The sequence below is a fragment of the Carcharodon carcharias genome, chromosome 1, assembly GCF_017639515.1.
Source record: "Carcharodon carcharias isolate sCarCar2 chromosome 1, sCarCar2.pri, whole genome shotgun sequence".
Classification (NCBI taxonomy): domain Eukaryota; kingdom Metazoa; phylum Chordata; class Chondrichthyes; order Lamniformes; family Lamnidae; genus Carcharodon; species Carcharodon carcharias.
Genome location: NC_054467.1, coordinates 43,667,135 through 43,681,163, shown reverse-complemented (window position 1 = coordinate 43,681,163; position 14,029 = coordinate 43,667,135). Strand labels below are relative to the sequence as shown.

The window sequence follows — 14,029 nt, the reverse complement described above, 5'->3', positions numbered from 1 at the left end:
CACATGAATCACCTTGTCCAATTGTACTCTTAGGCCAGAATTTTATGTTTGCGCCCGCACGTATTATGATGCGATGTCAGATGTGCGTCCCAATGTCATCATGCACTCGTGCGATATTTCATTTGGCGGGCGTGCCCCGCAGTCAGCTGTGCGCCTGCCAATAATTGAAAGGCCTATTAAGGCTATTAACAAGCTAATTAAAATCAAATTAATGCTGCCTGTCCAACCTTACAGTTAGCAGGCAGGCGAAAAGGCCAAGTGGCCATTACATTTTGTAGGAAACCTCATCCGTGAGCAGGATGAGGTTTCCTAAAGCAAATAAACATTAACTGAAAACTTTATTTTTGAATTAAAAACATGTCCCAGCTCATGTGACAGAGTCACATGAGGGGACTTTTTAAAAACTGTCTTTAATAATTTTATTTAAAGCGCTTCAGTGTCCCTGAGGCAGCTCCGTGTCTCGGAGGTTGAAGCGGTCTTTTGCTTGCATGTGTGAACCGCACGTCAGGCCCACTCTCCCTCCTCCCCCTGCCTGCACAGGTAGTGCTGAGCGCTGCCACTCGCTGAGAGAGTTCTACACTTTAGAAGCACCATCTACCGGATGAGATTGGCCCGCCCATGTTGAAATTGCGTAGCAGAGCCGATTGCAGGCAGCAGTTGGCTTCCTGACCACCCCCAACCGCTCCCGCCAAACCCGCCTGACGAGGGAAATATTCTGGCCTTAAATTCCATGGTTGCCTTTAATATTCCTCTTTCAAGTAAGTAATTCAATCTTAAGACTTTTTGATCTCGAAGAATTTTTTTTGCAAACTTCAGCCGGATAAGGTGTTAAACTAATTTTACTAGGGGAGCAGGAAATAAACAGAAGAGACCTAGAAAGAAAATAGAACGGTGAAGATAGAAAAAATACAGTAGCTAGATGTACTAGTACAGGATCAGGGTTCTCAAACAAGGGTCCATGAGAACCTTTCAAGGGGTCTGCCCAAAATAACTGGAGAATATGTAGAATTGCTGTTTTTGTCCCTATGACAATCTGTCGTACGTTCTACTTACAAGCCCCCTACTCTCACAAATTTTTAAACCTGTACTTACATATCATAACAATTTGTCTCAGTCAACAGTCAGTAACTAAGTATTGCTGCTCATGCAGGCTAGTGAAGGCTTGCAGCTGTAATGCATCACTACACCCTTCACATGAGTATTTATGCCTCTCACCCAAGCTTCAATCTGGTGCCCAGCACCCAGCAACATGTTTCACATTATGTAAGTAACACAAATAATAATAAATATATATTCAGTTGTATAACTAATTTTTATACAGGAAAATGTACTTGTGTTATTCTGGAAGGTTTATGGATTTTTTATAACATGAGAGGGTGGTCTCAAACTCAAAGATTGAGTACCTCTGCAGTAGCTCACTGTTCAAAGGCAGTTGCTGATACAGCTGGAAACTGCACTGACCCGTAAGAATGTGGTTACATGGGCAACAAATTACAAGGTAATTAAACACTTTAGTACAGGAAATGGGAATGGATGCCTTGAATTTTGACATATTCATTCCAGGGATTTGATGAATAAAATAGGAAACCTGGAGATACTTATTGGGGAGGGAAGCTGTGATCTAGTGGGTAGTGTGGAGACCTAGTTCATCAATGGCATGGAATCGATAAACATACAGGGATACAGATCACTTTACTGAGAAATCAGGATGCAATTTATCTGCCTTCCTCCCCTGCCATGCTGTTGCTAGACAGGATCACCAGCAGATCTTGGCCCTAGCCATTTATAGTACTTGAACACACTCGGAGAGCAGGGCTTGGGTGCCAGCAGAAATAGCAAGAAAATGAGGCACAGTTGCAAATCTCTGAGGCTGTTTGTGATTGGAAGCCAGAATCCTAGGCAGTGGGGGACGTGCTGACACTATTACTTCTATGAAAAAAAATAAATGAAAGGGCCCTGGCTGAATGTTTTTGGACCGCCCCAGAACCCCACTAATCAGGGCATGACGCCAGGTTTAAGTGCCCAGCAAGTGGATCATCAGGGAGATTAGATCAGAGGTCAGAAAAGATTCTCCCATCTTATTGCATGCCTCAGACTGGTCCATGGCTACTATAAGCACAGGACTAGCTCCAGTTCTTCAAGAAATGCCAAAATAGCTTGAATGGGGCAAAGACCTAAATTGCACCTTTTTCCTGACCATTGCCCCTGGATGTGCATTCTTTGGAAAGCAATGGTTGGCAAAATCCACCTTAACTTCAAATTCTTTTATGGCTTCATCCACCCTATTTTTGTAAACTATGTAGCCTTCATTCCTCTTGCACCCTTTGGTCCAGTGATTGTGCTTTAGTCCATTCCACTCCGTCTCTTTGTCCTGTCTTTTGTAGCAGAGCCTTCAGGTGCCTCAATCCTTCATTTTGGAACATTCTGCTTAAATTGCTTTGTATCTCTACTTCATTCTCCATCTTTTCATTTATAATTTCAATCACCTCTAATTCTTGCACATGGCTGTACATCCATTCCTTCCATCTATTACTTTCTTCTCACCTGTGAATATAAATGGTTGTTGGTTTGTGTAATAACAGTAATAAAAGTAAAAATAAAAAGACAAATAGTAAAGATGTGTAGCCTTTTATGCAAAAGGAAAGTTGATTTTAATAGAAACGGATCTATCTGCTCCAAGTGCAGATAAAATGGAAACCCTGTGAACAGGGATAAAAGACAAGAAGGGAAAGGAAACTGGCTGTCCTGTCTCCAATAAACCATTAGATCAGAAAGAGGGATTGGATCAAGAACTCGGTAGGCACAACAACAGAAATTGGGTGGCTTCAATTTACCATGGATAGATTGGGAATTTCATAAAAGGCTATGAGTAAAATTATGACCCTGGGCTGTTATATGGACAGTTGGTAAAAGGACTTGTGTGAACTGGGGAACTATTGTTCATGATATTAACCAATAACCAAGAGATTGTAAACAAAAATAAAAATACCTGGAAAAACTAGCAGGTCTGACAGCTTCTGCGGAGAGGAACACAGTTAACATTTCGAGTTCGTATGACTCTTCAACAGAACTAAGGAAAAATAGAAAAGAGGTGAAATATAAGCTGGTTTAAGGGGGGGTGGGACAAGTAGAGCTGGATAGAGGGCCAGTGATAGGTGGAGATAGCCTGTAAAGTAGGTGAGAATCAAAACACCTTTTTGACAGTCACTACAATATGGTAGAATTTAAGGTTCAGTTTATGATGGAAAGATTAACTACAATGGAAACACTCAACTTCAGAAAAAGCAATTTTAAGATAGGAAGCTGGGCTGGACAGTGCAATTAGACAGGATGGCATGATTTATAAGTATATCATGTTTAGAAATACTAAATATGTATTTAGTATATTTATATAATTTGTCTAAAGACCCAGTATATAATAGATACATACCGCTAGTGAAGAAGGGTTGCATGGGAGAAGGCTTGATGTGGACAGCAATGGAAGAAGTGTAGAAATGAGGGCAAAAAAGTGATTGTTTCCGAAGTACAAAGCATTGAACGTGGCAAACCAAGAGTAATTAAAGTGGCAAACTGTACAATATTATATAATAACTTTAGTGTACCCAAACCTTATTGGGTAGCAATTAATATATTTTTGAGAAAGTGCGGCACATTTTTCTTTCTACATAGGCTTTATGGCGCTTGAGTAACATTTTTCTTAACTGGAAAAAGCATTCCAAAACCAATTGTACGTGCTCCTGGAACAGGTCAAATTGGGGAAGGGATTCAAAATGAATGGATGATTGATGATCTTGAGGAAGAGGAGGAAGAAGATGAAGAGGATATCGTTCCTGAACCAGGCGGCCAGAGTTTGGGCAATGATAATGAAAGAGCAAGCACACATACAGATGGTAAATATGCTGCATTTGTGTTGTCTTGTGTTCAGCTTAGCATTTGAGACTTGCTGACTTTTCATTCTGTTTCTTTTTGTATAGTTGAGGTTATCCAACTGTCAGAAAGTGAAGAGGAGGAAATTATAATACTGGAGCCAGAAGGAATGCAAATAAAAGGAAGGTGGGTTGGAAACCTGTTAAGAAGTGAATTACTTGATACTTTTATTTAAAATTTAAACCCGGCTGGCAGCTAATTTGGGCTAATTATTGGTAACTACAAAGGCCCCACTCCCTCACCAACTGGGATTTTTAGATGGCAATGCAGATGGCCCACACCCAGGCTGATATGGTAGGCTCAGGGTGGAAGTTGCGGGGAGGAAAGGGAGATGGATCACATGAGGGACCCTCCTCAGCCGTAAAGTCTACAGCTGCGGTTGTTGGCCGTCCCCTAGAGGGATTGTCCCTCCATGATCACAGCCAGGCGTTTGTGGCTCTGTATTTTTTTAAATTGACCTCTTCTTCAGAGGGTACCTCCATCTCTTTCTCCATCACAAATTGGCAGCTCCCACCTCATCTGGTGGGGCTGCTGATGTATCAGTTCTGGACAGCCTCCCATTGGCCTGGGCCTTGAAAACTCCAGATGGGCCTGTCTGGAATACAACATACAGACTCGGGACATGGATCTGAACCAGCGGCCAGATTCCTGATCCAGAGTTGAAAACCCTGGCTATTATGTGTACTGATGTCTGCCTGTTAAGGCCATTAAATTATCAATTAAGCTGAATTTTTCACAGCTCGTCCAACCTTACGGTTGGCAGGCAGGCAAGAAAGCCAAGAGGCCTTTGCACTTTTTAGAAAACCTCATCCACGGGAGCGATGAGGTTTGCTAAAGCAAATAAAAATAAAATAATTTTAAAACTTAATTAATAACTTGTCCCTGCTCATGTGACAGAGCCACATGATGGGACATGTTTCATTATGTTTTTATTTTCTTTATAACTCTTCGTCTTATAAAGCGCGCACTTGCACAAATGCGCGAAATTCATGCTTGCCCCACTCGCACTCCTCACCCCCCCTCGCAGGCAGCGCTGTGTGCTGCAGCTCACATTTCATGCTGGGCGGGCCTTAATTGGCCTGCCATCGTGAAATCGCCTTCCAGCCCCGATCTTGGGTGGTGGTCAGCTTCCCGACTGCCCCTGCCAAGCTCGGCCGACACGGATGAAATTCTCTCCAAGGTGTTGAAATGGAATGAAGTAAGATGGTAGAAAGCTCATAATGAGCATTAACGCCTGTTGGACCAAAAGGCCTGTTTCTGTGCTTTAAATTTCAAAGTTTGAACTTTTTGTAAAACACATTTGAGTCAGCTACTGATTCTGAAATTGATGATCCAATATTTTTATTTCATCCTTTAGAAAGATAAATTCAGAAAAAGCTCAGCAGACATCAACAAACGAAATAGTACCAAAAAATAAAAACAAGAAAAAACAGAAGAAAAAGGGGACTCTGTTGTGATATTAACCATCAAATAATTTAATATGGATTCTGTTGAAGCTATGTAAGAGTACATAACTTTTATTGTGTTGCATGTTAAGTATGCTCCTCTAAGAGGAGGCATATAAAATAAATTGCACCATTGCAGGTGTCAAGGAGAGGTTTGGATAAATATTCTTGACATTTATCTATAAATTTATAAAAAGCTACTGTATTTTGAAAATTAAAAAGTTTGGATAAGTTTGTTTAAAATCCCTTTAGGATTTTTGCTAACTATTTATTGATACCTGGTTGACTAATTGGCAACTTCTCAGGGATTTTGTTAATTTTTACTTCATTATAATTTTTAGTTGTTTCGTTGCTAATTGTTCAGCTTAGATTTTCTGCCACTTCTGCAGATGTTGTCTGTAAGAGCTGTAAAACAAATTTTATCTTTTTATTCTTCACCTTTTTAAAATTGTATTTTTATTCCTCCTTTCAAACAGTTGTGATAATTTGCTTGAATTTGTTTAATTAAACCTGTTTAATTTTCTTGAATAAAATCCTGTAGAGAATTTTGAAAATGACAATAGATGATACCTCAGAATCTGACCATCACAGCTTTTAGTCCATCAGTGGCAAAAGACATTGTATTTTCATTGTTACTTTCTGTCTTAAGTTTCTGTCTTCTGATGTTTTAAATGCAGAATAACAAACAATAATTTCCATTTTTATAATAATACACCAAGAGGCACTTTTGAGGCATCAGGAAAAAGTGGACACTGAGCCATGGATGGACATAGTGGGTGGAATCTTATGAGACCACCCAGACAGGACTGGGAGGGAAATCTGAAAGGTTGCCATCGGTTCAGTGGGCTGACTTGCTCATCTCTGGATGATCTTGCCAGATGTGGGTGAGCAATGGAAATGGTGGATGGCAAATTAGTGACAATTAACTGACCACTTGGGGCCAGTTTGGGGATGTAAAGATGGCTGTGCAGCTGAGGCCACAAAAAATTTAATAATTTCACACATCTTCCAAAGTTGCTCCGTCTTCAGGAGCCCTCAGGTTTTCCTGCATAACTTAGCACCACCCACCTCTCCCAGTAGGCTGCCGGCAGAACATCGCTGCCAGGTGTCTGTTCCACCTGCCATCTTTAATTAGATGGCACTCCCAGAGGCAGCCTCTTAATTGGCCTCCGGTATGATTGAGCAGGTGGGCAACCAGGCATCACAGGGAGATTCGGGACCCACCTTTGGTCCTGATATCCGAAAATCTTCACAGGTAATAAGATTCCGTCCACGCTAAGAGGAATACTGTGTAGATAAATGGAGGAAGTAATATTTTCTTTCACTGAAGCTGAGAAAATTATCTACTCCCAATATCCTCATTTTGCAGACCTTTATATACTAAATTTGGTGGGGGGGTGGTTTTGTTATTTGATGCTGAAACCATTTAAATAGTTTGCACACCTTTCCTTCATCATATCCTTTCACTTATGACAAAATTGTAACTCCATGGTCAATTAAATTTATGAATAAATTGATGTAAAATGTTAATATTGGTTGTTCATCAGTATTACAGATAGGCTATCTGGGCACTTATGTATTGAGGCCAATGTTGGGTCGCCTTTTTTGTTCGAATGCCCCAAAATTTTTATATAGCATCTTTAATATAGTAAAATATCCCAAAGCACTTCACAGGAGCCTTATAAAGCAAAATTAGGTAGCGAGCCAGATAAATCGATATGGCAGATGGCTGAAAGGTAAATCAAAGAGCTAGGTTTAAACAAGAACTTAAAGGAAGAGAGTTTGAAGGAATTCCAGAGCTTACGGCCTAGGCAGTTGAAGGCATAGCCTGCAGTAGTGGAGCAATTAAAATTGAATGTTCCAGGGGCTAGAATTAGATGCGCACATATATCTGAGGGTTGTGGGGCTGAAGGAGCTGACAAAGATGAAGAGGGATGAGGCCATGCAAGGAGGACAAAAGGATGAAATTTTAAAGCCAAGATGTTGCTTGACCAGGAGCCAATATAGCTCAGTGAGGTCATGTACACAATGTGCGTGCACGTTCTTTCTGTCTGCAAAGAACAGGGCCCTGTATATGTAGGTTTCAGCTTCAAGAACATGTACACACATTGCGCCTGTTTCAGCTAAACAAAATAAGTGACAGTCATTTGCTGGTTCATTCCCCAGGGCAATGTCTTGACCAGTCAGAGTTGAGCTGCCTGGGTTTAAATTTCAAACAATGCTTGGCAGTTAATTGTCAGTCACTGTCAACTGGTGCATTGTTCATGGCAACGCCAATACCAATAAGAGTCCACTTGTCAACTCATACATTATAAATATGTTGTTTCCCCTGATTTTTTTTAAAAATTCTTTCATGGGATGTGTGCCTGCTGTCCATTATTTGTTGCCCATCGTTAATTGCCCTTGAACTCACCTTGCAAGGTCATTTTGAGGAGGGCAGTTAAGGAGGGCATTGCTGTGGGTCTGTAGTCACATGTAGGCCAGATCAGGTAAGGATGGCAGATTTCCTCCCCTAAAGGAGGATAGTAAACCAGATGGGTTTTTACAACAATTGATGGTTTTGCGCTCACCGTTACTGAGACCTGCTTTATATTCCAGATTAATTGAATTTATATTCCAGCAGCTTCCATGGTGGGATTTGAACCCATGTCCTCAGAACATTGGCCTGGTCCTCTGGATTACTAGTCCAGCAACATTACTGCTACACCACCATCTCTTCCTGATGAGTGCAAGATGAAAACATCTCTTTTTTCAATATATCTAATTGGAGGAAATTTTTACTAATCTTGTACTGGATGTCAGATAAGTGGTCTTCTAATTTGCCAGCAGTGGAGGAGTTGAGAGAGAGAGGTGGTTGTGAACTAGGGCTGTGTTATCAGCATACATGTGAAAACAAATGCTGTGCTTTCAGATCATGTCACCGACAGGCAGAACATAGATGAGAAATAGGAGGGGACCAAAAATAGATCCTTGGGGGTAACAATATGGAAGATGGGGAAGAGAAGCAAGTGACACTCTGTCTACAATTAGATAAGAATGGAATCAGGTGGACATCAGTGAAGAGGCACAGGAGGAGGATGGTGTGATCAACCATGTCAAAGGCTATAACCACATCAAGAAATATTGGAGGGTTGGTTAACCTTTGCCACAATCACTTAAGATATCATATGAGGCTTTAATAAGAGCTGTTTCAAGACTGTGGCAAGGATGAAAACCTTATTTGAGGGATTCAAACATGGAGTTCTGTGAAAGATGGTCATGGATTTAGGACGAAGAAGATGGGGTGGTAGTGTCAAGAGTTTTTTTTTTGAGGAGAGGTGTAATGATGGCAGATTTAGAGTGGGGGGGGAGGAGGAGGAGGAAGTGAAAAAGCACCTGAAGACAGGGAACGGATAACAATATCAGCTAATATGGGAGCCAGGAGGGGAAATTGAATGGTCAGCAGTTTAGTGGGAATGAGAGCTGAGGCAGTAGGAGTTGTATCTTGTGGGCGATGAGCTCATGGGAGTGAAACAATAAAAAGATTCAGGGCCAGGGCAGAGGGAAACTTTAGAGGAAGTTTGGTCTGGTTGGCTAGTAGACATGAGGGAAATGGCAGAGACAGCTGATCAGATAGTCTCTACCTTTATGGCAAAGTAAATCCATGGGTTCCTTGCACTGATTGTTGGAGGCAAGGGTGGAGGAAATTTGGGTGGGTGGGGGGGTGTGAAAAAGAGGCGTTTAAAATTGGTCTGCAATAAAAAAAGCTGGGGGTTATCCTAGCATTCCAGATAATCCTGGAATAGTGAGCAATTTTAGTAGACAACAGGACTCAATGGTGCTTTTCTGATCCACCAGGTTGACTAAACCAGTTGAACACCATATTTCTACAAGTCTATGTTGCTTGGACTTCAATGTAGATGAGGGTGTTACAAATATGATTTTTATAATTCATATGTTTTAGAAGTATAACTTTTAGTTTAGGAATTGATATTTTTAAATGCAATTAGAAACACTGGGTTTGAGAAACTAGTCAATTCCCCTAAGATAATTACAATTCAAAGAATGATCCATGTTTAAAGGGGTTAGAAGTGTGAAAACAATAAACAGGTAATCCTTTCTTAGCTTAGTAATAGAGCCCGTGAATCTGGCAAGATCACAGTTGTCCCCATTAGAAATAATAATTATTCCTATGGTTTCCTGGAATAAAGGAAAGATTTGGAGATTAAGTTTAAATTTCTGTTTGGAACATCCCAGGTTTGCCACGTTGCTATGGAAGTAAGTTATGAAGCAAGGTACTTTTTTGTTTTGGGTTTTATTCTCTGTGATTTCTCATAAAAGTTTTAGTTGAATTGGTGTTTGGAGAAGGCAGAGAGTCTTCCAGGACCTGTAAACCAGGAGCAGAGGGCTATCAGAAATCAAGGGCATTTTCAAATGTGAAGCCACTAAACCAGAATGCCTTAAACCTATGCTTGAGCCAAGGAGTCAACAATTGAGCAGTGGAAAGTTAGAGAGTCACCATACCTCAAGAGAGTAGCTGAAACACTAAAGGAGAATCAAAGTGAATTCCTGAGAACTGTGGCAGACATTGGTTTGGTTCCAGAAGTGAATAAATCTTCAAGATCGTGTAACATACAGGGGAACTCTTGGTGGAAATAAACATAGAAATGGGTTTAACACCCAAGCATTTACAGATTTTTGGACTTAAAGCATAATTAATCACAAAATAGTGTAAGGCTGGTAAAGATTTTTGTTTAAAAATGAGATCTCTTGTGGCATAGTTCTTTCAGTTAATAACTGGAAGTTCTAATTTATTTTTAAGTTACTGGTTTCTTCTGAGATTGTAACAAGGGCCGGGCCAGATGGACTAGCCAGGATGAGAAAATAATGATTTTGTTTACTGGGCATCAAAAGGTGGTGAGGATACAAATCAGTTGAACAAATGTTGTAGCAAATGGAGGGCTAAAGGCTAGGTAGGTGGGAAAGTCCCAAGTGAATTTAAGCATAGTTTCCCCTGTTTGGATACAGAAAGAAGTAATGGTGTGGGATATAGAAAGGGGACGTGGGCAGAGAGTAATACAAGGAAGTAATCAGAGATGGCCTTAAGTGATTTGATACAGTGGGAATAGCGAGGTCACGAGATCAAAAGTCAGTGGAGTGGCTATGAATATGGATATTGGAAGCATATAGAAGGGATGATGGAACACGAAGCAAAGAGATTTGGGGCAAGGAGAAATGACAACTTTTCAATTCTTGTAATTCCAATACTTCAGTATGGTTTGGTTGTAACTAAGTATTTTGATACTCAGGTTTTCTCTGAGCTGTCTAAATGAATAAGATTGCATCACAAGCAGTTTGCACTTTGAATTGAAACCAACCTTAAAGTCCACTCAATCCTTCAGCCAAGGTCCAGTAGAATCCTTAAGGGTCTATTAGTAACCTTCGTACTGAGCGAATGAGACAGCCGAATAAATTTTTTTAAACATTGACTGTGGTGATGATGAATGACGTTGCTGTGAAGTGGTCTATTGAAGATCTAAGCTCCTAGTTATAAGAACTTGCATGGAAAAAAACTGCTAATGCAACTTTTTTTCCCCAATTACCTTAGCATCTAGTCAAAAATGAATACAATGAGAACACAGGTGGGGTTAACAACTTTAATAGTAAAACATTGTAAGGTTCAGAGGAGTATAATCAGAAATAAGCTTGGTCAAAGTGGTAGGTTTTAAAGGAGCAGCATAAGAGGCAAGGTGTGGAAAGTTTCGGGGAATGAATTCCAGATCTTGGGGTCCTGCCAGGTGTAGGTACAGCTTCCAATGGCAAAGCAAAAATCAGTGTTGTACAAAATTGGAGCGATTGTTGAGTTAGGTGGTTTATAGATTGGGATGGTTATAGAGTTAGCAAGGAGTATGCCCACAAAAGGATGAGCATTTTAAATTCAAGGTGTTGCCAGACCAGGAACTAATGGAGGTCATAGAACCCAGTGATCGATGACCATAACTTAATAAAAGTTGGGATCCATGCAGTAGCATTTGGATGAGCCCAGGTTTGTGGAACATAGAAGATGGGGGGCCAGCCAGAAAATTAGAATAGTTGATTCTGAAAGTAACAAATAAATGTGGGTTTCAGTAGTAAAAATAAGCCAAACCAGGAACATAGGCAATATTAGAGATATGATTGATTAGGCCAGGAAAGCAAGGTGGGTGGTCAACAGTTTAATGGGAATTGAGATAGAGGAAAACAACTAGAAAGAGAATTTGGGGATAAATCAGGGCAAACTTTAGGGGAAGTTTGGGCTGAAGGGCTAGGGGAAGAAGAGTGTTCATTTGCCTCTGCAGTATCAAATAGTTTCAATCTTAATGACAAAAATCCATCAGCCGCTCACACTTGTTGGAGGTGAGGGTTTCAGAGAATAGTTTGTCATGAAGTCAGAGATTATCTTTCCATTGCAAGGTGATCTTGGAATAGTGAACAGTTTTGGCAGAGGACAGCAAACTGTGCTTTATCTAGTCCAGCCACATGTGGTGATGAATGGCTAAATAAAAGACAATGAGGGTTTAGCAGTTGATGAGCCACAACATGGACAGAGGTGAGGAATCTTACTGACATGGTAGCAAGCAGGCTTGGAGGAGAGGTTATGAGCTGGAACTTCATGATCAAATACAATGCTCAGACAGCATCTTGGGAATAGCTTTTGGCAGGGCTTGAAGACAATGGCAATTATTTTAAATCTTATGATCTGTGGTAACATTAAAAAATTTATTTTCAATACCTTTTAAAGTCCACCTTTAACCCCCTCCGCTCCAAAGAGCAACCCCAGCCTCTCCATTTGCTCCACATAACCGAAGTCCCTCATCCCCGGTATTGTCCTTGTAAACCAGCACCACGATCTCTTCAAGGCCTTACCATCCTTCCCAAAGTGTATTGTCCAAACTTATACATTATGCATCAGCTGAGCCCTAACCAGTGATTTGAAAAGGTTTATCATGACTTGTTTTTGTATCAAATGCCACTATTTACAAAGCGAAGTATTCCATATACTACCTGCCTTATCAAGATGCACTGTCACTTTCATGGATTTGTGATTTATGCATCTCCAGGGTCTTCTGGTCTTGCATTACATCTACCCTCACCACCACCATCCCCACCCCAATCAAAATAGTACCATTATTACACTGCCTCTCCCCATTTCTCCCAAAGTGCATCACTTCTCACCTATCAAATTAAGTATTGCTTAAGAAAAGATATGTCTAAGCTTTTTGGCTTACAATCAGGACACTTAATACTAAATAAGGCAGAAAAACAGTTTGTACTGTATGTGAAGAGAGAGTGTTGATTGGTTGGCAAGTGCCGTTGCCATGGAGAATGCACCAGTGATGGTGAGTGAGTTAACTGTCAAGCATTATTCAAAATTTAAACCAGGCAGTTTAACCCTGATTATTAACGGCATTGCCCTGAGGAATGAGTCAGCAAATGGCTGTCACTTATTTTGTTTAGCTGAAACAGCCACAATGTGTGTACATGTTCTGTCTGCAAAGAACAGGGTCCTGTGTATTAATATACGCAGCTTCCCATATACACAAATGCGCCGCACTGTGAACCAGACTGACAATCTTAAATTGGTTCTCGGCATAATTCTTAGCATGCTGGATTATTTAGTAAATGTTGTCCAATTGCAGAATCACATCTAACGTTGGACGCTCTGTTTTGAGTTTTGCTGACATGGGCTGGTTGGGCACAACCTTAACCCTGCCTATTGCAAACAGTGGCTGGGACATGTTGTTTGATACGATCCGCCAGTCTTTGGAATGTACAGCCTACAAACCTAGCATCACACTGACAGATGTTCTGCCCATCACACAAATGAGTAATGTAGTATATGAATTTCAGTGCCAGTGTAATGCTAGGTACAGGCCATTCGTCCCATAAACTGGCAGATTATATCAAGCAACATGTCCCAGGTGCTGTACACAACTGGCATGGTACAGACCATACCCAACCAGCCCTTGCCTGCAAAACTCAAAACAATGTCCAACATTGGATGTGATTCAGCGATTAGAACCACACAACATTTGCTAGATAATCCTCGGTGTGCTAAGAATTATGCTGATAACCAATTTAAGATAGTCAGGCTTGCAGTGCGGTGCATGTGTGTGTACTGGAAGCTATATATATTCATACACAGGACCCTGTTCTTTGCAGGAAGAATATGTACACAAATTGCACCCATTTCAGCTAAACAAAATAAGTGACAGCCATTTGCTGATTCATCCCTCAGAGCAATGCCATGACCAGTCTGGGTCAAGCTGCCTGGTTTAAATTTTAAACAATGTTTGGCAGTTAACTGTCAGTCACCATCACCGGTGCATTCTCCATGGCAATGCCACTTGCCAACCAATCTGCACTTTCTTCACATGCAGTATAAATTATTTTCCTCATATTTTCTTGTATCCTGATGAGTGCAAGACATAAAGCTTAGACATCTTTTTTCAGCAATACTCACTGTATTACCAAACAACTATTTACCAAATTTAATTGCATCTGTCCCTTTCACCAATATGTCCTTAAGTTTGCTACAATCCTGCTCACTAGTTACTATATTTCCAAGTTTTGCATTATCCACAAACTTTGCAACTGTACACTTTCACCAAGGTTCAGGTCATTTACATTCACAAGAG

At 40.7% G+C, this 14,029-nt stretch overlaps 1 protein-coding gene across 2 annotated transcripts in view; it reads left to right on the top strand.

The window, feature by feature from the left end:
• The window catches only part of exosc9 (exosome component 9), a 78,239-nt gene extending 71,337 nt beyond the window's left edge, over window positions 1–6,902 (top strand). For both annotated transcript variants that reach the window (XM_041199089.1, XM_041199098.1), the window contains exons 10-12: window positions 3,712–3,890; window positions 3,975–4,053; window positions 5,285–6,902. In XM_041199089.1, coding sequence (XP_041055023.1) covers window positions 3,712–3,890; window positions 3,975–4,053; window positions 5,285–5,384 — 358 coding nt within the window. In that variant the 3' untranslated portion in view covers window positions 5,385–6,902. The remainder of the gene's footprint in view (window positions 1–3,711; window positions 3,891–3,974; window positions 4,054–5,284) is intronic.
• The last annotated feature ends 7,127 nt before the right edge of the window (window positions 6,903–14,029 follow it).